This window comes from Phalacrocorax carbo, chromosome 14 (genome assembly GCF_963921805.1).
Source record: "Phalacrocorax carbo chromosome 14, bPhaCar2.1, whole genome shotgun sequence".
Classification (NCBI taxonomy): Eukaryota; Metazoa; Chordata; class Aves; order Suliformes; family Phalacrocoracidae; genus Phalacrocorax; species Phalacrocorax carbo.
The window spans coordinates 10707320-10732491 of record NC_087526.1 but is presented as its reverse complement, the minus strand read 5'-3'; the positions used below and the strand labels follow the sequence as shown (position 1 = coordinate 10732491).

At 37.4% G+C, this 25172-nt stretch overlaps 1 protein-coding gene across 1 annotated transcript; it reads left to right on the top strand.

The window, feature by feature from the left end:
* The first annotated feature begins 45 nt into the window (after window positions 1–45).
* LOC104047189 (translocating chain-associated membrane protein 1-like 1) lies at window positions 46–24921 on the top strand. The gene is made up of 11 exons (XM_064465678.1): window positions 46–268; window positions 5215–5275; window positions 7694–7812; window positions 8757–8873; window positions 8961–9019; window positions 12871–12955; window positions 13259–13329; window positions 13414–13518; window positions 15654–15797; window positions 16629–16789; window positions 19752–24921. Exons 1-11 carry the CDS (start codon window positions 149–151, stop codon window positions 19823–19825), a joined length of 1116 nt encoding a protein of 371 aa, XP_064321748.1. The 5' UTR covers window positions 46–148; the 3' UTR covers window positions 19826–24921.
* The last annotated feature ends 251 nt before the right edge of the window (window positions 24922–25172 follow it).

Here is a 25172-nt window from a genome sequence, read left to right as displayed (position 1 = left end):
TCTTAAATGCGATTGGCTGAAACTCGGAAGGGGGTGGGCCTTTTGGGCCGGCCGGTGTTCACCGTGCGTGAGGTGAAAGCTGCTGAGGGGCAGGGAGAGGGGTTGTTACCCTCGGCGGGGCTGCCCGGGCTCGGGAGCTGTCACCGCTATGGGGTTCCGCAGGAAAAACAAGAGCCCGGCGGTGCTAAGCCACGAGTTCATCATTCAGAACCATGCGGATACCGCATCCTGCCTAGTGATGGGCCTCCTGCTGGGGGTCGTGTTTGAGGTACTGGGCGGGGTGAGGGGGCCGGTGGTTGCCGAGACTAGCAGCGCCTGGTCCTGCCGTGGGGCAGCCGCGGCGCCCTGGGCTTCCCGCTCTGGGGCTTCCCTGGGACATCCCTTCCCCTCGCCTCAGCCTCGCTGCCGAGCAGCTCTGTCCACGCTCGCTGGCTCCGTCTGCCTTTTCCCTTCTTCCCTGCAGGGTCGTCTCCCTGTTTCTTCTCTACCCCGAGGCGTGACTCCGTGGCACCCTGCTCGGAGACTCCTCTCCATGCCTCGGCTGTCCTCCGAAATGAAACTGCAGCCAGTTTCGTTTCTCTCTGTCCTGCCTCAGCTGACGTACTCCACAGTGCCCTCTCTCCTGAGCTGCCTTTGCCAGCTCCCGCTCTCACTCTTGCGACCCCTTCTCTTGTCCGCTTCTGTCAGGTTGCTGCTCTTTCCTCGTCCGGTTTTCCTTCATCTCCGCATATGTTTCATTCCTAGGACCCTCCCATAAGCTCCCTTTTATTCAGTTCCAGTCTCCTGAGTTATAAAGCTCCTCAAGTCCCTTTGCCTAAAGCTGAGTGCCGCTTTATGTCTCTTTGTTGCGCCTCTTCCCCCCCCTTCAGAAGTCCGCGTGGTAAAGGAGTTCGGAACACTCTAAGAAAGAGGGTTTCAGTCAGTCTCTGTTGTTTTGAGCATGCTTGACCAGATGGTAGTAAAAACTGCTGGTCAGCCTTCTGCACCACGCCTCGGTCTGTTGCCTGATTTCTGAATTCCTCTTTGCCTTTGTATTTGAAAGTTATCATAGGAATTATTTCCACGTGCAAGCTGTTTATTAGTTTCTGGGGTATTGGTCTAGGCATCTTTTTCCCCACTTTTAGGTTAAAAGCCGTGTGTGTGTGTTGCTACATTAATATTTTATGTTAGTGTTGAGTATGGGATAAGGCTTGGAAAATAGAGTTTTAATTCTGGACGGACAAATATTTAACTGAAATATTGTTATTACAACTTAAATACTTTACTGAAATATTTCAACATTTCCCAACAGCTGGATAGGATTAAAAATCAGATAACTTAAAATTAAAAGTACTGTTAAATTATGAGATAAAATACTTATGTGTAGATGTTCTTTTTTTTTAAGATATATATCTTGATGCGCTCTGAAAACATTAAGGATAGTGGACAGAAATAGAGAAAGCAGTTGTGATGGTCAGATAATCTTCTAAATGGTGGACAAATGTAGTGTTGAGGTGTAGTAAGTTGTGCCATCTATGCAGGAGTATGTCATAAAGGATAATAAATTAAATGCAGAACTCAGTCTTGAGATAAAAGCAAAATAGCTAGGGGCTTGACAACTTGGGTGACAAAGGCTTGAAGAAAGAAAGAAAGTATCTGCACCTGTAATAAAGTAAACCCAGTTTGGGATCCCAAATGGAACTTCTTATATATGTTTATATATGGTACTTTTAAAAAGATATTGCTCTGTGACTTTTTGCTGTTGAAAACAAGTATGTTTTCTGGAGTTTGCGCTCTGAATTCCATTTGTCTTAACTCAGGCTTTGTATTCACCACAGAAGTTGTATTTCTGTAACTCCACAGGTATTGGAAGGGACTATGCAGCTACCCCGGGGTGAGCATTGTTACTTTGATGAAGGTGATTTCTTTTAGAGAAAAAAAAAGTGAGTTAATATTACTTACACCCAAGGATAATTAGCAAATTGTCTCTCTTCTAGTCAGCATAATTCTAAAAGTTCAAATGCAGACTAGAATCTAGTGTAGTTTGTGATGTGTTTTTATTGTGCTTGTTTGAAAATGTACTGTTATACTTCTTATTGGATAATTTAAATACCTGTATCTCCTTTTTGGTGAAAAAAATTACTTTTTTGGTTGAGATACCTTTCAGTTTTTTATACAGAGGAATAGCAGTGCTCAGTAACAGGTTAGATCTCTGTATTACACTTCTGCTTCGTTCACTGCAGAAAAACATACCGGAGTTATTTGAATGAAATCTGTAATTCTGCTGTTCACTTGCTAGGTCTTATACCATCTCTATAACTGGTAATCCAGTCTGCCAAACAAACAAAACTACTCATGTTTTTCCAGGAAACTTTGGTGACGTTTGTGATGTTTCTATATTGAGTGCTTCATAAGTGTTACTGAACTTGCCTACACAGCTCTTACCTCTTTTAAGTAAGCATTTTATGCTTACTGTGATTTCAAATGCATCTGTCAATGACAGATTTCCATATCTAGCCCATGATACCATAGGTTATACACTTGTAACCTAAAGAGTGTGTGAATAAAACTTTAACAGTTGACTACCTATTGAATGATTTGCTTGGGCTTACACAGCAGTATAGTAAATACAGGGCTTTCTTTTCTAGGTGGTGTTCAATTGTCCATATCCATGAGACCATCCAAAAAACTAAGTATGTTAAAATCAGAAATGAGCATTAGAATGTCATAAATTCAATTGTAAGAATTTCTTTAAGGGGAATTCTTACGCATAAGGTTGTTTGTCCACCTTAATTGTGCTTTCCTATACCTAAAATTTGCTGATTATTGTGAGGTCTATAGATGTGTGTAGGGGGATTCACTCTGATTGTAACATACTGAAAAGTGGCTGTTAAATTTTAGCGTGTTCACTGTTATTTTCTTTCTTTTTCCTTCTCAGTGAATATTTAGTTGTTTATGCGCTCAATCCTACTCCTTTTCTTGACAACAGAGTGGGCCTTGTTTTCTAAAGAAACCTTTCTTTTAGTATTTATGGTTCTTTTTAAGCTTCTAGTATCATCTCAGAGAGTTTCATACAATTTCTTTCCTCCTAGAACAATTTAAATCATCCTTGTATCTGTGGCTATCTTATCACAGCATACAACTTAGTGGGGCTCCCGTACTTCCAGCAGAGTGAAACACTTGTAGTATTATGTTGTGTGCTTCACAGACAAACAGAAAAGCTAACTTGCCGGGCTCTAGCAAAGACTCTCACCACCCTCTTCTCCCAAAGAGCATTTAAACAAAAAAAAACCTTTTTCACAGGAAAGCTCCCTAATGAAGGGGTCTGTGTGAAGTTATTTGATGCTGTCTGAATGCCCTTCTACAAGGGAGACTGTTGCTGTGCGTCCTGAGTGGTGGCTTACTGAGACCAAGCATGTTTGTTTCAGTTAGGTGCTGATGACATTGATACCTATGCGATTATCTATATTTTCCCTGTCTTTCCAGGAGCAGTTGGCAAGGAATTTTTCACACTTCTATTCCATGGACATTTTAAGTTGGTATCGATGCCCTGGCTGCTTGTTTTCCCCATCAAGCATAGAAAAGTCCTTCTGTAGCTGAGCAGTGCAGCATATGAGGAAGTTAATCTGTGTTAAGATTAATAGGGTTTTCTCCTTCCTCCTGTTTTGCTGGGTCAGTTTTAACTTGTATAATTTTCCTGTCCAATTCATCACTCCACTACTCATGACAGCACAAGTGTGGGGCAGAGACAAGAAGCAACTGGCAGTAAAGAGAAAGGCAGGATTGCTCCTTTTGATGTTAGTGCTGGCTTACAAAAGGTTAAATTGTTCATAGAGCTGCAGTGTCTGAAAGTCAATTTTTTATGCCAGAAAAATTGGTACTTTGGTTTTCCTTAATGAGAATTCCTCTTAAAAACACTCTTCAGTATTATGACTCCTCTACTGCTTAATTTCACAGGTGCACTCCCAGTGTACTGAAGCAATTTGCCTTCACCCTTTTCTTGCTACAGAGGATCTTCTTTTGCATTGTTGTTCCTCTTGCTTACTCTGTCGCTGGATGAATTTATGCTTGTTTTATATACTTCTGAATGTTCTTAGTTACAGTTTCAGAAATTAGATGGTGTAATATCTGAGGAAAATATCTATCTTTTTTTAGTTTATATTCTTTTGTTTTAAGTCATATCTATGAAGATCAGTTTAAGAGAAAGCGTAAGAGATACAAGAATATTTTTTATATCAGTTTTCAGATGATGCCTGTTGTACATCTCTGATTTATGAACTAGATAACTGAGTGCTTGCAAACATAATAAATGTATTTTCTATTGGCAGTGTAGGATGTAATTCCATATTGCATTTTTTGTAGCAAAGGAACCAGTTGTGGGTTTGTTTTTCTTTTCCCTTCCACTGATATCCCTGTGTTATATATAGCTTACCACTCTTTCAGTTACATCAGCATGACTGTTTTTGAAGTTGTGAAAAGCAAATAATGAAATGTTTTCAACTAAACTAAGCAAACATATTTATCTCTTATGACTTGGCTGTAGGGTCATACAGTAATGCACATTATGAACAGTTCCATTGTTACAGCTAAGGGCTAAATATACTGCAGCATGGGAATGGGAAGACATTTTTAAGAGGTAGGGGTGGCTGCAAGTGTTGGGGTGTGTTTGTTTGTTTTTTAAAACCTTAGTTTTGCCATTCGAGAAAAAAGTAACACAAAATATACCATTGGTTGCTTTGTACTGTAATTTTTAGGAAATGTGTGATTTATCATACAAGAAATTGATGAATCTTATAATTCTACTATGATGTTTTGAATACTCTATTTATTTATAGGGACACTTAGCCAGAACATTCCTTTTTTAAAATATCTTGCAAAGTTAGATGAAACTTTCCATCTAATTTAGAGAGTCTTTTAACTTTTGAAATAATTGAAAGCCATTTACACTTCTAAATACTTTAAAATGTTAGTTAGTAGAACAGTGAGTAATTTGATCCTTAGCTAAAAGGACATAATTCAAGTCCTGACCCTATGCAGTAAATGTTAAAGGATTTGCAACAAGGTGAGCCCCTACATTTGTGGGAGATGAAGAATGCTTTTGGGATCTCTTTGATTTAAATCATCTGTGGGAGAACACTTGTTGGTGGCATAATATGCTAGTTTTGGGTGTTTATAGTCTAGCTTGTTTGAAAAAAAATCTGATAATTTTTCCTTGTTTTTTTTTCTGAATTTCAGGTCCCATCCAAGTATGCTATCATCTTTATTGCTGTGCAGCACAATGTCACCTATACCACTGGTGAGATTAAATCAAATCTTTTTTTTTTTCCCTTGTAATGCTAAGCTATTAAAAATTACTCTTTTTTTTTTTTCTCAAGACTTCAATTCACTTCACCTTTATAATATAGTAGAACTCCTCATATTTGTCTGTCTGCTTTTGGATTTACTAATACTATACTCACTGAAACATTCCAGTGTTTTCTCCGTTACTTGTGAATAATACTGGGTTATTTTTCCCATAGTTAAAATGGCTCCTAACTTGCATTTTAACATGAAAAGCACGTGTTCTTTCCAGTTTTTGATACAATCAACGGGAGTGGTCAAGTAGCAGAATATTTTGGTCATCTTATATATATTTCTTTAATGTTGCTTATTAATGATTTCTTATGTTATTAGTAATGGATTTGTGGTTTATATTTCAAAAATATCGTGTTGTTGTTATTATCAAGTAACTGATGTTGCTGATTGAATCAGGCTTTTAAATAACAAAGGGGGAAAGTACTGATCCTTTTTTCCCCCAAAATATTACCTTTTTTAAATCGTTTGTACCTGCTGTACTATTGACAAGAGATATAAGCAGCTAGTGGAATTTCCTTATTTGATAACTTTCAATTCTTTCCAGGAATTAATCTGCACAATGTCTTATTAAAAATAGGTACTGTGGTAGAATTATTCCAGATGGGGAACTAAAGTCCATAGAAATCAGCAAAGTCTGACTTCTGTTCTAATCTTGACTTCCAAACTTGAACTCTGTGCTACAACTGTTCTAAATAGTGTAGCACTCTGACTACATTTATTATGTTCAAAATAATGCATTGATCAACTTTGCTTGCAGTAATGAATACATAACGTTTTTTGCAAATGTTTTCTGATGTGTTTAATGTTGAACACTTGAGGTGTATGCAGTCTGTTTTACCGTCTGTTTTATCAGTCTGCTTTACTGTTGTTTGAGCAGCATCAAGTAGGAATCTCCTATAGGGGAGCCAAAAGTAAAAACCACGTGTCAGTTGCCAAGATGCCTGTGATGTAACTTCTTCATAGTGTTTGGTGCACGCATGTGTATGTATGTATATATATGCATACATGCAGTGGACTGAAGAAGGTACAGCTTCCTTTAGTTTTAATAGGAGGTATGGATGAGTTATGCAATTTTGAGGTCTCACCTCTGGCCCTCTGAAAACAATGAATATATTCCTAGTGAAAGTCCATTTTGAAAAAAAGTGCTAGAGACCAGGCAGAAATAGCATGTGCTATGCAATTACTTGTTCATCACTTATATCACAAGCTGTTTTCAAACACAGAAATAGTACATCTGACACGTAGTTATATGGATGTCCTGTGCATTAGGACCTTAATGTACCATTCATGCTATGGGAAGCAGTTAATTGCTTTCTTGACACCTTCTAGTCTAGTTTCCTTTAGGGGAAAAAAGGTTGGTTGATGTCTTTATTTCTGCTGTTTTGCGTTTGGACAACGCAAACAGAGGTTGCCAAAGGGTAGAATTCTTAAAGATGACAAAATTCCTTGATATTTATGAAAAGTGGTAGCTGTATAGATAACAGACATCCAAATTAATGCCCTCTCTTAAGTGAAAGCAGAAGAGTGTAAATGTTAGACATGCTAACCTGTAAATCAGGATGAATGTGGTTCTTGGTTAGTTCTAGTAGAAGTTCGTTGTTTTCCATTGCAGTGTTTCAGATGCATGAAGGAAAGTGAGGTTGTTGTAGCGGGTTTTGTGGGCCAAAGGAGAGACATCTCTACAAAATAAGGCTTCCTTAAGTCTAGTGCTCGTGATACATGCTTTTTTTATCTGAATTTAATTTGTAAGTTCTCCCATGCTTAAACACAGTAAACACAAACATTTGAAGTATTTTTGTAACAGTGTGAATGTTTATTGGTTTTTTGTTGGTGGTTGGGTTTTTTGATTTATGGAAACATATTATTAATTCTTGGGAAGTTATTACTTACCAATGTGTTGAACTGCTAGGGATACTATTCTCACTGTATAGGGTTTTGCTGTTTTGGTTTTTTTTTTTCCCCCTATGTATAGTTGTGCTTCTTAAGATGGAATCTCATTTGGTCTCTACCAAAGTATAGAGGATAAGGTTGTTGGTGTGTTGGGTGTTTTTCCCCCCTCTTTCTTTTTTCTTTCTTTTTTGATGGCCTAGATAGAAGAAATGGATTACAGCTACAGCTCAGTGTATACTGTTCTCAATAGTTCATTCTAGGCTTATAACTATATCATTGTACTGAAGGAAAAGAAGATCTGAATGAACTAATTGGGCATAGACAGTAATTTTCAAAAATGTAAAACTTACAACTAGTACCCTGTATCAATTTAACATAACTTCCAAGAGCAGTGGTCTGTGCTGCCCTTGCTCAGTTGCAGAGTACTCCTTCATAAGAATGTAAAAATACACTTTTTTTTTTTTTTTAGATGACAACAGTGAGCAATTTCATTTTTACGACTATGGTCCAAAGGACATTGCCACAATCTTCTTCTACATGCTTGTAGCTATTAATCTGCACGCTGTAATCCAGGAGTGCATATTAGACGTAAGTTTATTATTGGGATATAATATACTTGTCTATAAATGTGTTATCTTTAGCCATCAGTTGCTAACAGTTTTTCTTCAAGATAAGTATAAGCCATGGTACAAGGAATGGTCTAGCATTTAGCAGCTCTGTTATGATCAATCCTTTTGTTCTTTGACAAAAATGCAAATAGACCTTGGTTTAGTGGTGGACTTGGTAGTATTAAGTTACTGGTTGGACACAGTGATCTTAAGGATCTTTTCCAACCCAAGTTATTCTATGATATTATTATAGTGATATTTCCTCAATTTATTAATAGCATAAACCACTGAATCTTTCTTTCAATCAATATAACTTACATTCTTGTGTAAGAACAGACGTTAAATGCTTATGCTGTACTCAAAATCTAACTGCGTTAGATTCACAAGATGTATTCAGAAGATCAAAATTGAAAATTACTGCGGTGGTGGATTTCTGTTTGTCCACTGAGCTTCACCTCAAAGAGGGACCTCACACTTCATGATGTGCTCTTTTACACCAGCTCGCTTGCAAAGTAAAATTAACTTGTTAAAGCCATTGTGAAAACCATCCATTATTGAATGGTGTTAGAATGTCTTCACAAATAGGTCTTCTGAGCCATAGAAGCTGAAATGGTTTTTAAGTGTGCAAAGAGATTTGAAAATTTTAGCAATATGGCTCTGATCATGGGGGGAAAAAATTTGTCCGAATACGTTCACTGAATATTTTCTGTGTGAACTTTACCATAGTGGCAAGTTTTATTGAAGCTGATAGTCATATGAAGTGGTGATCAAGGTCTTAAGTTGTGGGAGCTATGTATTTTGACTGAGGAATAGGAGATTGGGGAAGAAAAATAAAATAGGAAAAAAAATCAGGATTGAACACTAACTCCCAAATAGCTTTCTTGTTTTAGAAATTACATTTATTGATCTGCTTTTTGTTTCTAGAAAATGACTAGACGACTGCATTTGTCAAAAACAAAGCACAGCAAATTCAATGAATCTGGACAGCTAGCATTTTTCTACTTGTTTTCGTTTATATGGGGAGCAAGTATTTTGAATGGAGTAAGTCACTCTATTTGCTGTTTTTATTTAAAAATATAGACTTAGCAGTATTAAGAAGGTCCTTAAATCAATGACGTTTTTCTTTAGGATGAATTTGTGATGAACCCAACCTCATTCTGGAAAGATTATCCTCATTCTCGTATGCTGTAAGTGTTCTATTTTCAATTTGGAAAAAGCTGGTACTTCTAATCACTTACTCTTTAACCCCCCTGAATGTTAGGGAACCACTAATAGAGAGGTGATATTAGTACCTTGTAAGACTGACAGATGAAAATACTTTCCTCTTTTTGAAAACTGCCAGCTGTTTTACACAAAGGTAATATTTGATGAATTGAACATCTATCCAAGGGATACCTGCATGTGTTCTTAACTTTGACTTACCCATGATAGCTGAGCGAAAGTGAAAGTGTTTGCAAGATGGGATACATAATGGGACTGCTGGACTGTTTCACACTAAAGAAAAATGTTTGTTGGAGAGTGAATTTTCAAATCAGAGGGGATTTATAGGTAGGGTTTTTTTTGTTTTGTTTTTTAAATTAAGATGACTTACGAAACTGTGGTGTTTGTCTGCTGTGCCCCCCCCCCTCCTTTTTCTCTGGTGAGTGTGGTACAGGGAAGGGTGATAATATGCATTTTTTAGGAAAAGGAGTTCCACTGCTCACAGGATGAACTGTTTCTGTGTGTTAGATTTTTTTGTTTTTTTTTTTTTCTTTCCTACTGTCTCAAAAGGTGATTCAGAGCTTGCTATCAAGAAGAACATGATGCTAATGTTTTGTATTTGTGGTTCCTGTGATTTAGGAATCATAAACTATAATGAGTCAGAATGAATTAATTTAAGATAATGAACCACAGAATCATTAAGGTTGGAAAAGACCTCTAGGATCATCAAGTCCAACCACCAACCCAACATCACCATGGCCTCCTAAACCATGTGCCTAATCCCAAGTGCCACATCTACATGCCTTTTAAATACCTCCAGGGACGGTGACTCCACCACCTCTCTGGGCAGCCTCTTCCAATGCCTGACCACTCTTTCTGTAAAGTCATTTTTCCTAATATCCAATCTAAACCTGCTATGATGGAGCTTGAGACCATTTCCTCTCATCCTCTCACTTGTTACTTGGGAGAAGAGACCAACAGCCACCTCACTACAACCTCCTTTCAGGTGGTTGCAGAGAGCAATAAGGTCTCCCCTCAGCCTCCTCCAGGCTAAACACCCCCAGCTCCCTCAGCTGCTCCCCATCAGACTTGTTCTCCAGACCCTTCACCAGCTTCATTGCCCTTCTCTGGACACGCTCCAGCACCTCGATGTCCTTGTCCTGAGAGGCCCAAAACTGAACACAGTATCTGAGGTGTGGCCTCACCAGGGCTGAGCACAGGGGCACCATCCCTGCCCTGCTCCTGCTTGCCACACTATTCCTGATACAAGCCAGGATGCTGTTGGCTTTCTTGGCCACCTGGGCACACTGCTGACTTGTGTTCAGCCAGCTGTCAACCAGCACACCCAGGGCCTTTTCTGCTGAGCAGCTTTTGGGCCACTCTTCCCCAAGCCTGTAGCATTGCCTGGGGTTATTGTGACCCAAGTGCAGGATCCAGCACTTGGCCTTGTTGAACCCCATACAGTTGTCCTCGACCCATTGATCCAACCTATTCAGTTCCTTCTGCAGAGCTTACCTACCCTTGAGCAGATCAACACTCCCGCCCAATTTGGTGTCACCTGCAAACTTACTGAGGGCACACTCAATCCCCTCATCTAGATCATTGATAAAGATATTAATGACTGGCCCCAAAACTGAGCCCTGGGGAACACTGCTTGTGACCGGCTGCCAACTGGATTTAGCTCTGTTCACCACAGCTCTCTGGGCTTGGCCAGCCGGCCGGCCAGCCAGCCAGCCAGGTTTTTTACCCAGTGACGAGTACAGCTGTCTAAGCCATGAGCCTCTCGTTCTCTAGGAGGATATTGTGGGAGACAGTGTCAAAGGCTTTCCTAAAGTCCAGGTAGACAACATCCACAGCCTTTCTGTCATCCACTAGGTGGGTCACCTGGCCATAGAAGGATATCAGGCTGGTTGGGCAGGACCTGCCTTTCATGAAGCCACGCTGGCTGGGCCTGATCCCCAGGTTGTCCTGCACATGGCTGGTGAGCTCACTCGAGATGCATCACTCCATAACCTTCCCTGGTACTGAGGTCAGGCTGACAGGCCTGTAGTTCCCCGGATCCTCCTTGTAGATGGGTGTCACATTGGCAAGCCTCCAGTCATCTGGGACTTCCTCTGTCAACCGGGACTGCTGACAAATGATGGAGAGTGGCTTGGCAAGCTCCTCACCAGCTCCCTCAGTAGTCTTGGGTGGGTCCTATCTGGCCCCATAGACTTGTGAGTGTCCAGGTGGCTCGGCAGGTTGTAAACTGCTTCCTCCTGGATTATGGGGGGTTTATTCACACTGCATCCAGTAGAGGATGGAGATGTTCCTTGGCTCTCTTCTTGTTGTTAATGTATTTGTAAAATCTTTTTTTAATCTTTTACAACAGTGGCCAGATTGAGTTATAGCTGGGCTTTTGCCTTTCTAATTTTCTCTCTGCACGACCTAACAAAATCACTCTACTGTTCTTGAGTTGCCTGCCCCTTCTTCAAAGGTGGTCAACCCTTCTTTTTTTCCTGAATCCCAGCAAAAGCTCCCTGTTCAGCCAGGCCGGTCATCTTCCCTGCCCGTTCATCCTACAGCACATGGCGGGACAGCCTGCTCCTATGCCTTTAAGACTTCCTTCTTGAATGCCCAGCCTTCCCAGACCCCTTTGCATTCGGGACTGCCTCCCAAGGGACTCTGTCAACCTGGTTACGCAGGTTGGCAGTGATGAGGTTGCGGAGAGAAGTCCAAAAGCCATCAAAAGGGATGTCAGGGCACTGGGGTGATGGTTAAAGGATCAGGAGCACACGTAGTGTTTTCTTCAATCCCGTCAGTGGCAGGGAAGAATACTGAAAGGAACAGGAAAACTCATCTGATTGACATGTGGCTCAGAGGCTGGTGCCATTGGTGGAGTTTCAGTTTTCTTGATCGTGGGGAGGCTTACATGGTACCGGGCCTGCTGGTGGCAGGTGGAGTTCAGTTATCTCAAAGGGGGTAAAGGATTCTTGCTCATGAATTGGTGGGGCTCATCGAGAGGGCTTTAAACTAGGTTCAAAGGGGGAAGGGGATATAGCCAGGCCCACTAGAGAGGAGCCAAGGTTGGGGGTGAAATTGATAGCCCAGCTCAAATGCTACTAATGCACGCAGCATGGGCAACAAACAGGAGGAGCTGAAAGCCATTGTGCAGTGGGATAGCTATGACTTAATCACCATCACCGAAAGATGGTGGGATGACTGTCATGACTGGAGTGCTGCAGTGGCTGGCTATAAGCTCTTCAGAAGGGATTGGCAAGGAAGGAGAGGAGATGGGGTGGCCCTGTATGTTAGGGAGTGTTTCAATTTTATAGAGCTCAATGATTGTGATGGTGAGGTTGAGTGCTTATGGATAAGGATGAGGGGGAAGGCCAATAAGGCAGATATCCTGCTGGGGATCTGCTAGAGACCACCCAACCTGGATGAAGAGGTAGATGAAGCATTCTACAAGCGGCTGGCAATCTCACAATTACTAGCCCTTGTTCTCATGGGGGACTTTGACTTACGGATGTCTACTGGAAATACAACACAGCAGAGAGGAAACAGTCTAGAAAGTTCCTGGAGTGTGTGGAAGGTAACTTTCTGATGCAGCTGGTAACTGGGCTGAACAGGGGAGGTGCCTCACTTGACCTGCTGTTTACAGAGAAGGACTGGTGGGAGATGTGGTGGTTGGAGGCTGTCTTGGGCTTAGCAACCATGAAATGATAGAGTTCTCAATTCTTGGTGAAGTAAGGAGGGGGGTCAGCAAAAACACTACCATGAAATAAAATCTTTTGTCTCATGTTGAAAGCTTGAAAATTTATAATATTGTGTTTTCATAACCTGAATTTTTGTTAAGTTTTCAGGTTAAATTCTTCTATGTTTGCCAGATAGCCTATTGGCTTCATGCGCTGCCAGAGCTATACTTCCAAAAGATCAGAAAGGTATGGAGAGCTGTTGTCAGTACAGTTAATGAAATATCTGTTCTTTCCAATTATTCATATTAATATTTTTGCTTATATTAACTGTAAAAATGCCTGCATATTCAGTTATTGATATGCTATTTATGTGTTTTAATTGCTTGCATTTCCTATCTAATTTAGTCTAGGTGGTCTGTAGTTTTTGATTCGGATAGTCTTTCCAGAAATTTAGTGTGAAAAATAATCAAACCTAATGAATGATATGATTTTTCTTTGGAGAGTATGGTTAAACTGTAACAGCATTTATTGTAATTTCTCTAATTTTAGGAAGATATTCCAAGGCAGCTATGTTATATTTGCCTTTACATTGCTCATATCTCTGGTGCCTATATATTAAAGTAAGTATTTGCATGTCCATTTTTAATAGATAGGTCTATTTTCTTCATAGTTTCATTAAAATTTCTAACTTTTCTGTTTTATAGTTTGCAGCATTTGGGGCTAATTCTGATGGTACCTCACTATTTAGTGGAACTCATTTTTCATGCCTCACGTCTTTTCTACTTCAGTGATGAAAACAAGCAAAAAGGGTAAATCTTGCGTGTATTAATTAAAATTCAGAACTTTGCTTAATAATTGCTTATAAATGGATTTGCATGTATGTAAAAGTACTCAGGTAGCAAACATCACTTGTTCAATGTCTATTATTACCTGCTTTGAATACACAAGCGATTGTCATTGCATAGAGTCAAGGAAGCAAATACACCTCTTCATGATCATCATCGTAAGGTTTTGCTGAAACTTTTGCTGAAGTCCCATTTCAGATATCTGTGTTGGCTTCTGATTCTATAAATTGCCTGTTTGCTTAAATGTTAATAAGTGTTTGTATGTAGGGATGCTTGTTTTTAAAAACCGTCAGTCGAAGAAGTAATAAAAGCAGCATTCCCTGTGAGTTCTTGCAGGTCTCTCTCCTTTTGGTAAGGTGAGAAAGGGAAATCCCTATACAACAGAGAAGGTAATGTCTCAAAACATGTAGTTGATGTCTTCAATTATACATCTCTTGAGTAAGATTCTTATCTATTCTGAGAATTAACGGATATACAAGTAATGCATTTTAGGATGGAAGAAGATGAGGAGCTGAGATACTTAACCATGAGGCATGCTAGGAAGGATTGGATAGGTTTCACCATTTGAATGCAAAGACTTTTGGAGGTTCCAATTTGAATAAAGCAGCCTTGTCCCATTTATGTGTTCTTTCTTTTACTCTTTCTTCCTTTTCTGAGTGACTGCCCAGCTGGAAGAGATTATCATGAACACCTTGCTTTCTTTCATGCAGTCCCTTATATATAGGCACTCTCCCTTGAGGCAGTGTAATGCTGTGGCTCTTTCTGGTCTTTTCACAAGATGCATTTGTGTCACTTCTTAAAGCTAACATTTTAAATAGGTATGCTAAATGTTCTTTGCAAAAGTGAATGTTTACTGATGCAAATAGGGAAAGTGGGAGAAAGCTTATCTTTCACATGTATGTCATATTTAATTGTGAGGTTTTTTGAGATATGAGCTTGTGCTTTTCATTATATGCCATCCAAAAGCATGAAGGCGAAATGCACTGATTAGGAGAATGTATCTTCCTGTCTTTGGAAGACCCTAATGGTTAGATAAGCAACTGTGTCTTTCTTTGGCTGGAAATCAGTTATACCACATACAATATTACCACAGTTTAAATAACTGGAAATGGAAATTGGTCTTCATAAGTGATGAATTGCAGAAGTATTTGGGGCATTTTATTTCCATTACAATGTGTTACAGTTTACATTGTAAGTGTTGAAACAACACAATGTCAAATACTAGGTATTTTTCCTAGCTCAGAATTTGTTGTTTCTTCTTACAGTTCTACATCCAGACACTGTAGCTTTTCTCAAAAATCCCTTTTGGAGGAGGGTGTGAAGAGAGTTGCTTTTTAAGCAGAGTTGCTTATACTGTGAGAGATTTGAAGTATGTTTTCTTTTAAGCTTGAAATTGGTTGAACAAGCTAATTTTTTTTTTTAATGGAACTTTTGGAAATATATTTTTTTCATATTGGTAGTGGGTTTTTTTAATCCATTCATCAGTCACATGATATGAAGTCTTTTTCCTATATATATTTTTATGTAATGGCAATAGTAATACCAATTTTCTAAATAAAATATTGTCAGCTTAACAAAACTGTTCTTCAGGGTTTTTTTCCCACATCCTATAGGAAAAACTTATAGATGCTGAAAATCTGCAGGATGGCATCTTTTTCACTTCATAGCTAACAGAGATAATTGTCATTTGATACTTATTAGCTATCTGATTACCTTCTCTTGTTCTATAAATGTCTGGCTGTTAAAAATGATGTATATTGTCTCTATCTTCCAGCTGTTTAATAAATATATATTATACCTTTAGGCTCAGCTCTCTGGCTTTATAGCATCACCATTACGTATAAATGGCTTACAGCATTAATGCCGACTTGAGATCATCTTTTTACTTCATTGTGCTTTCTAGTCAAAAGATCGTGTAATGAGGCAGGAATTAATGTTTGCAGATGACCAAGTTTTTCTGTAATTATTGGTACCCTCTGTGGACATTTCCCTATCATTGCCGAGATAATTTTAATGAAAAGTTCTTTGTATACTTGACTTTATTGAAAAGAAATGGACTAAAAGGAGAAAGCACATTAATTTCATTATTTTGTTTTCAGATTTACCATTTGGGCTTTACTTTTTGTAATGGTGCGTCTTTTGACCCTAACTTTATCTGTCCTCACGTTTGGATTTGGTCTGGCAACAGTAGAGAATCCAGGTTTTTCCATAGCAGACGGAAACTTCAATGTACTCCCTGTGAGGTATAACAAGGTTATTAGACATTCATACTTGTATAATGTGGCATTTCAAAATATCTTCCTATAAAACAATCCAGGATGATAATGTATTTTGAAGAATTTCCCCAGGTGATGTTTTCCTCTTGACTGTTTAAGGGAAGGGAAATTTTGTTCTACTTTCTGTTGTCTTTTCACAAAAGTAGTAAGCAAAATTTATGGGAAATAGAAAGAAAAAAAAGAAACTTTTTAAATTAATTGTTGATAATTATCCAAAAAGCCTGGGATAATCATTAAACTTTTTTTTTTACTTTTCCTATGTCTATTCTGGACAAATTATGATTTAGTGATATTAATACCCATAATTTTTTAATGAATTATTTGGTGCCTTCCTAAAATATTTTTTGTATATCTTTCATTGTTACTTGTTAATTTTAAAATTTTATTACTTTTTCAGCATAAGCTCCTCATTTTAACATTCACCCTTACAACTTAATGCCTGTAATCGAGTGTGTGGTAGGGATTTTGAATCTACACGATTTCTTATTTATAGATTGCTTGGCAGAAGGGGCGTCAATGACACAGTTTCCTATCAGGCATTGAAAGCTGTGATCATAACTCCTTGATAAACACAGTTGCTTCCAGCAATGTACTACGTATGATTTCTATTCACTTTTTGTGTAACACACGTTGTCTTGGGTAAAGCATTCTGATCCATCTGGTTTTCCATGGTATGAAGACTTTAATTGTTCAATAGTAGAATTTGGAGAAAAAAGTAAAATTAGTACAGATTTACAGTCTATTAATGGTTAACTGAAACTTTTATCTAACTGTCTCCAAAATCTCAAATCTTATTAGGATTGGCTGCCTGGGTGCTGTTTGTCTAACACAGGCCTGGATGATGTGGAAATTTATAAATTTTCAGCTGAAGAAATGGAGAGAGCATGTTAAGAACCAGATTCCAAAGAAAAAAGTAACTAACACAAAGAACAAACGAACAAAAAAGGAACCAAACAAAGGTCAGTGGCACAACATTTTATTAAAATTGTTTCTAGGGCAAATGTTTTTCTACCAGATGTGTCATCTTATGTCTTTCCTTTCTGTAAAAGAGCAAAGCCATCTGCCTTTTGACATGCAGAGACTATAGGTAATACAGCTTTTTCAAATGTTAGGGCATGTTTTTGTCTAATTCCATATTGCGAACAGGACAGCACACAGAGGGCTAACTGAATTAAGTGTTCGCCCTGGGTAATCTTCAGGATTATTCACTGAACTCTGTTAAACTAAATACAAGGAATATTTAATGAAACTGGGCTTCATGATTCCAGGATTTTCTTTCTGTTTTAAATAAGTCTTACAATGCTGCTACATATTTTTTTTTATTTAACATCAGGAAAAAAGTATAATCTGAAATCCCTACTGTATTTCATAAAGTCTACTTCTGTTATGTTTCACACCATTAAAATTGTTACTTTGTTCTTCTGTATAAAAACACATCATGTAAAGAACATCAAACCCACTGAGAAAGAACTCCAAAGGAACATCATAGTAGCTGGCAAAGGACAACTAATGGAGAAAGGCTTTTAATTAAATTATGTTGTATAATTTCCAAATTCCAATGTTGTATCAATTAAATTAATTAAATGGGGAGTTACGAAGATTCGGTAGAGTGAAATTTCATATTCCTGTTAGCATATATATAAAACATTGGATAGAGTTATGTATGAAAGAATGGGAATCACTTCCGAGATTTGGGTAGAGGTTTGAAAAATGTAGTTTCTTGGGAATTTTACCACAAGCTGGCTCTCTTTCTGAAGTCAATCTTTATGTATTTGTTTCTACCAAGAAGGGTTGGAGCTCTTTGTATTCAGAGATTACTAGCTGAGTCAGCATGAGCTGAAATGAGTTGGAAGATTCTAGACCACAACGGTGCTCTTAACATTGTTTTTCCTTATCATTCCAGAGCAGCCTTTCTGCTCTGAATATAGCTGCAGATGCTTTTTCTTCTTTTCTTTCTCCAGTCTTGCAGATCTTTCTCTCTTTTCCAGATGAATTACTTCATTGCTTTTCTGCATTGTTTTATGAAATTAGTGCAATTCTTATGTTCCCAAGATGATTACAGTTTGGAATAGCAGAAGTGATACTGTAGTTTGACTTCATGTTTCCTTCAACTGGACAAAACAAAGAATAGATCAGGCATTATAGCTCTCTGACTGCATATGTGGAAAGATGTTTTACATTGTTTATCAGTTTACCTTATTTCTAATTGCAAAAGTATTCACACTTGTAGAAATATTCTGAAGGAGAGCTGGGGTTCCACTGAAGCCAGTAGTTAGTTGCAGGCATTAGCCATAAGTTGTTTCTTCAGCCTACTTGCAGGTAAATGGACTCCTCTTGTCCCTCAGCTCTTTAGGTGAGAATTCAGACTCATTTGCAGTGAAATGTGTCTGTACAGTGGCTAGGCATGATGGCATAGGATCCCAACAGTATAGGAAAAAAAATATATTTGAGGTCATTAGGTGTGGAGAACTATGTAGCCAAAAATCAAGTTCTGATTTAACTGGCAAAAGATGAACTAGAAGTTAAGTTTACCATAAATCCTGCTTATACTGCTTTGTTCCATCTGTCCTGTTGCAGCTTCTCTCATGCTGTGCCTGATCTTCTTAAGCTAATGACAGACAAAGCCAGTAAGTGTGAAATGGCAGACTGTCTAGAATAGCGCATGCCTTCCTGGTATAACACTAAGGATGCTGTATAATAGGAAAAAAAATTCCGAGGAATTAGTAAAAATTATTATTTAGAACAAAATGGAGAACTACTAAACTAAGATCCCACTTAAGATGTCAGAGAATAAGAGCCACTGATTAATACTTAATTAGTAATTATTCAAAATATAAGAATGGTCAATTGGTACTCTGAAAGGAAGTTACCAGCAGGGCCCAACAAGTTTCTGTGCTGACATATCCATAAATGAACTGTTGAGGTAACAAATTTCTTACAGCAGAGAGGTGCAGAAAGATCTTGCAAACATGGAACAAGGAAAAAATGGAAAATTCCTAATCTGCAATATAATTCCTAAATTTCTGAGCTATTCAAAGTAATGTATATTATGGAGGGAGGGAAAAGGAAACATAGTTTATACATACATAGCAATGGACTTAAGCTAGCATTTGTCTCATGAAAGATTTTAAAATAAATTTCTTATTCCTGCAAACATGAGGTCAATTTCTTGTTGAAATAAAAGAAAAGGAAAAAAAAACCAAACCAGAAAAAACCCTCAGCTAGAATGTACCATCCCTTGTATAAATCTGCATGTGTATCTACACCTCCAAAATTGTATCCATGTTGATAACTCCATCTGAAAAGACTTAAACTATTGCCAGAAAGATACAGTAATGACGACAGTAAAAGGGGAGACTAACTACCACCTAGCTCAAAAAATGGCTTATGGGAGGCACCATAGAGTTCTAAAACCTTAAGTGACTTTGAGCAGGTAAGTAGCAAATTACTGTTTGCTATTTCTTGTAACATAAGAGTTGACAATTTTAATGTAGTAGCATGTTTAAAACAAACACAAGAAGGATATAGAATATGGAGAATTAGTAGAAGTAAATTCTGCAAAAGTATGGATTGAGATTTAATTCCTGGGGTTCAGTCTGTCAGTGGTTAATAAAACCTCAGGAAGTCACTGAGGTTCCTGTGGAACCTGAAAGAAATTATGTTGGTAGGAGCAGTCTGTATTTGCCCTAGCTTTGATACTCCTCATGAAGCATCTGTCGTTCCTGGAGATAGGAAACTAGACTTTGAAGCAACTTTTGTCTGACTCCTGTTTATATCAACTTTGTACAGTTAAAATTCTTGTACCTAATTTGAAGTTAATTTCAACTGAAGCAAATATTTAAGATTTTTTTTTCCATTTTCCTGGTCTAGTGTGAAGCAAAACTGTGTGTTTGTTTACTGTACTTTAATTTCAAATTACAGCTAACCTTGTCAATGGAGCAGCAAAACCAGAAGGTGGAGCATCGCCGAGAATAAAAAAACCAAAACCAGTATGAAAATACAAGCTAGTATCAGAAGACAACATATGGCAGAAGACTGTGACTTTAAAAATTGACACTGCAGAGCTACTATTTGGATGTCTTATTTTTTCATTGGACACTATCAGGTTATATTTCTTAAATTTTTTTTTAATAACCCCACATTTATGACAAGATCATCTCTGATCTATCTTAACCCAGTAGTCATCTCCAAATTTCACTTAGCTTTAACATTGAAAACAGATGAATCAGTCTGAACTTCTGGTTGTGTGATCAGAAGTTACTACATTTCTGTAGTATTTGCATTATAGACACTTCAGGAAGCTAAGTTATCTGTGTAGTCATTTGTTTTTACAAAATCAAAATTCTGTACCAAAAAGGTCTTACAATGTCTGTCTGTTCTGCCCCCCTTTTTTTCCCCCCCAAGAATTTTTGCTTTATTCATCTTACATGGAGTGAGGTAGCCTGGTAAAAAAGCAAAAATGTTAGATACTTGATTTCTCTTTAAAAATTAGAGATTTAGAGAGAGGGCAAATTCTGTCAGGACATTGCTAATCTTTTTTTTTTTTTTTTCAGTATAAAGGTGAGACTAATGTTTAAAGATGCAAACTGTGTGCCTTGGGAAAAACAGCAGACTACCTGTTGGACTTTGCAGTGGATTGTTCTGTCTTGTATGGGGCAGGGGGAAGAAAAGTAGCCAATTAATCTGTGGTATAGTCTTAGCCCTTTTGAAATAAAAGACAAAACTCCCAAATATTTCTAAAAAGTCAGTATTTCATGCTTGCAATTACATACCAGATTTTTTCTTCAACTGTTTGTTTTGACTTTCATTGATAACTGGCACATCTTAAACTTCTGAATCTACTCAGATGATGTTCAAGGGAGGTGCTCAAACAATAGTGCAATGACTGTTTTGCCAAGCATAACCTAAAAGCTTTTTTCTTTAACCTGTAGATAATAATTTATTTTAGTCTGACTCAAGGGTTTTACGTCTAGTAAGGTATTAATTTGCGCCTTATGTGAACACTTTATCTGGATATGATTTTAATATTAATATGATTATATTATAAAAAGATTAATGGTATTTTTGTAAGTAACAGTCATAGATCTGAGACTGGTATCTCAATGTTGGGTAAGTTTCATGAACTCACTTTGTAATTTCCTGTAACTTTCTCCCTGTGCAAATAGATTGTAGGAATATTACATCAATTCATGTAAGCCTATAAATTTCTACTGAAAATGTTTACCATGGAACTAGAATATATTTGCTAATATTTTTAATAAACTTGTATAATAATGAATGCATTGTCCAATAAAAATATCTTTTGAGCAGTTTGGGTGAGATTTGCTTAGTCTTCAAGTATTTCTCAGCATGCTGCTCACAAGATGATGTTTTCTTCAATGTACACTGTAACTGTAAGCCTACAGTCCCTGTAGATTTCAATTTCTGCACACCTAAGTGACCAGGCTTTCAAAAGTGAATACAGACAGTAGTTGAGGTGCTAGTATCCAATTCTAGGCACGAAAGACTAAACAATTTTGAACCTTAACTTTTTTTTTTCTTTCAGTGTTATCAGAATGTATGTTCCTAATACGGCCACTTGAATAAACTGATTACACTCTTAAATATTATTATTGCATGACACTTGTGATGGCACTTTGAAGAAGCTTCGTTTTTTTTTCTTTATTTCAGTTATTATTTTAGAAATACAAATACAGTGCAAGTATATGTATAGCTACTGTTGTATTCCATGTACACACATATTTGATGTAAGAATCTCCTCACAACAATTAACTTCTTTTAAGATTGAAAATCGTTGTCTATATGGTATATTTGGGTACATACTTACAGTAACACCAAATGCATTAAATGAATTCTAGGCTTGTTATTATGAAGGTGTGTCAGAAAACTGTTTGCAACAAAAGGTTTGTTTTATTTAAAACACTGTTCCTGCAAACTTTAGTGTAATTAGTTTATGGTTAGAAGGTAGTTCCACTGAATTTACAAATAAAAAAAATTAGCAGTTTGGTGTAACAAGTAGTTCATTAACAAAAAAGGAAGTGTATATGATTTTAGAAGTAAACTGAATTGAGGCAGTGATTCTTATGATTTTTGTTTGTTTTTCATTGGTTTGCTAATACAAAGTCTGTGAAAGCTGAAATTTGAAGTGGTTGTTAAGTCAGATAATGATGAAGATGGTTTGTTTTTCTTTAAATGTCACGGTTTTTCTTTCTGGCTGAGTGGGAATGAGAAAGTAGAGCTGGGGTGAAACAATGAATTCACAGGAGTACTTGCTCACATGGATTTTAAGCGACTTCATTTTTTTTTTTTTTTAATTTACAAGACTAAAGTGATTCTGAGCTTAACTCTGCAATTACTTTTTAAACTCCTTTTACACTGTTTAAACTAAAATTATGTTGGTTTGTTCCATGGTTAGAAAAAACCTGCCACATTCAGGGATTGTTCCCATGTGTTAAGCACAATAATTTCTAGGGAAGGTGTGAGACATAGGTCACTGAGTTCCCAAGTGCTTGACAATTTCTTTTGAATTGCAGCTTTCAGAAGCATTACCAAAAATGTCTAATATCTTTGAAATGACTTTTCTTTAACCAAATACTTCAACCAATTCCAAACTCCTTGTGTCATAGCAAAATCCAAGGTCAATCCGGGCATCTTGTTATGAAGTCAATAAAACAAAATGCACAGTAGAATTTTCATACAGAAGTACTTTGCTGAATAAGACCTAATTAAAGCCAAATCTAAGCCAAGGGTAACAAGTACTGTGAAGTCATGGTTATGTCACAGAGGATCTTCAGAAGTCTTAGAAACACAGTTCCTACGTGCCATGAAACAGACAAGTTGGAAAGCCCACGCTTGAGGTCTAGGATGAAGACTGCAGCCTGTTAGGGGTAGTGTTTGGTGGGGTTTGTTTTGCGGATTTTTTTTTTGGTTGGGATTTAGAATCATAGAATCGTCAAGGTTGGAGAAGACCTCTAAGATCATCAAGTCCAACTGCAAACCTATCACTGCCAAGTCTACCACCAAACCATATCCTCAAGTACCACATCTACCCTTCTTTTAAATACCTCCAGGGGTGGAGACTCAACCACCTCCCTGGGCAGCCTGTTCCAATGTTTTTCCTAATATCCAACCTAAACTTTCCCTGGTGCAGCTTGAGGCCATTTCCTCTCATCCTATCACTCGTTACTGGGGAGAAGAGTCCGACCTCTGCCTCACTACAAACCCCTTTCAGGTAGTTGTAGAGAGCAATAAGGTCTCCCCTCAGCCGCCTCCTCTTTTTTCTGTTACTTAAATATAGCTTTGTCATTTTTTTCTGAGAACTAAGCCGATTTTATTTTTCACTTTGTTCAATATTATGAATGCCAAATAGAGTAACAATCAAATTAGACACTGATTTCTTCCTGTTTCAACCATGTAGCCTTTCCTGAAGTTGTATAATATCTGTCAGCACAGATGTTGAGGCATGTTCCCTAGTGATGTAATATTGTCATGAATGATCCTATTAAGCTCTTTTTACATTTATTTTAAGACTTTAGTTTATGTAAATCATAGGACTTTCAGAGCAACTCTATGTTGTATCTTGTCACAATCTAATTGTAAACGTATTTCATATGTCAGAGGTCCTTTGCGCGAGTAGTTATGTGCACATCAAAATATAAAATATTACTGTGCATCTGCTTTTGGGAAACCAAAATTAGGTCCTCTTACTTTTAACCTCCCTTTCCTCTTAGTTGGGATGTAAGAGTTGTTTTATCTCCTGAATAGTCTTTTAAAGATAAAAGGAAAGGTATCTTTTAGGCAGTGCAGAAAAGCTTATGCTACAAATCTGATCACTGTTTTTGATCTGTAAGTTAGGAATGAACAGATCATCTTGGTTTTAAAAACAGTGTCTCTTTAGCTGATGCATTTTATGTTCACTTCTTAGTGAGGTTTTGAGCTGGCCACGTGAAGTGGAATAGAGTACAGGTTATATGGTGGCATGGTGATGTGCAAGTAGCGTTGCTCTTGCCTGTTCCTGTTTGAGTCCACTAAAAAAGGAAATCATTCAGAGTAGGTTCTAAAAATACAGCATGTTGTCTGGGAGCAGGAGTTTTAAGCAAGTTCTGAAAAATGCTAGAATTTCTAAATACTCAGTCTTGTTGAATACTATGTAACTCTCTGTAAATAATTGATTAGTTTCATTATTTTGTTGATAAATGAATTGGGTTCCATCACAATGTTTCATCTATATTTGTTTCTTAATGTTAAAATGGGCTGCTGCATCTGCTTAAATTGAAAGCAGGTATGTACAGCCTTTCTTAAACCATATGAGTGTTGACTTCTACCACAAAAAATTTCTAATAGTTAAAGAAATGGGTAAAACAACATTGATACTGTAAACTGTGAAACTTTAGATGCTTGGCTTTAAGCCTCAGTAGCTGGAACTGAGCTTATGAATTTACAGACCATGAGCAAGAGAGAAATGCTTATAAACCAGTATTGATGTAACATTTCTTTGTTACAATTATGCCGTAAAATTCTAATATACAATTACTCTTTCAGCAAAACCAGCAATGTACTCCAGAGTACATTGACTAATGTGTGACTGCCTGATGGCAACAAATACACTGGTTTGGTCTTCATTCTCTGTAAGATGTATTTCTATTTCAGTTAATCAAGGTGTCTGTCCTTTTTCTGGTTAAGCAATTAGTGTTGAAATGTGGTGTTCTTTTAAAAATGCATTATGGAAAATAATTTTGCATAAATATAATTTAATAATTGTATAAGGTAAAATTATGTTTTAGTGAAAGGCTGCTGAAAATATAAATTATCTTGCTGAAACACTGCAGTTTGAGAGGTTTTGTTTTACACTGTTTTACATGAGGATTTGTTGATTGTTTAACATTATAGTCAATAATCTATAGGACAAGAGCCATGTTTTCTGTGTATATAAGTTTCTGATTATTCACTTGATAAGGTATTGCTAAAGAAAACTTTTTCCATTTAAAAAAAATTGTTCTCTAATGATGTATTTCTGATGCATCTCATTTTACTCTCTAATTTTGTTAAATTTCCTTTGCCATTAAATAATCTGTTCTATTTTTATTCTAAACCACTTACCCTTGATAGTCTGGTCAGTTAGGCAGATTAGCCACACAAACTGGATTGCTAGTCTAGGAAGAAGGTATGTATATACTTTGGATTTCTTTAAACTGGAAAAAACCCAAACAAACAAACCAACAACAACCCAAACCAGATGCACTCCAGTTCTTCAACACTTCTAGCTGTTTCCTAGCAGTGTTGGTTTTATTTGCTGCTTATTCAATGCCAGAACAACTTTTCTCTTCAGTCCCTGTGATGTCT

Excerpts from the sequence above, each read along its gene's own strand:
- LOC104047189 (XM_064465678.1), top strand. The coding sequence starts at position 149 with ATGGGGTTCCGCAGGAAAAACAAGAGCCCGGCGGTGCTAAGCCACGAG. Across the intron at positions 5,276-7,693 it reads CAATGTCACCTATACCACTG|ATGACAACAGTGAGCAATTT; the intron begins GTGAGATTAAAT and ends TTTTTTTTTTAG. Across the intron at positions 13,330-13,413 it reads TCTGGTGCCTATATATTAAA|TTTGCAGCATTTGGGGCTAA; the intron begins GTAAGTATTTGC and ends TCTGTTTTATAG.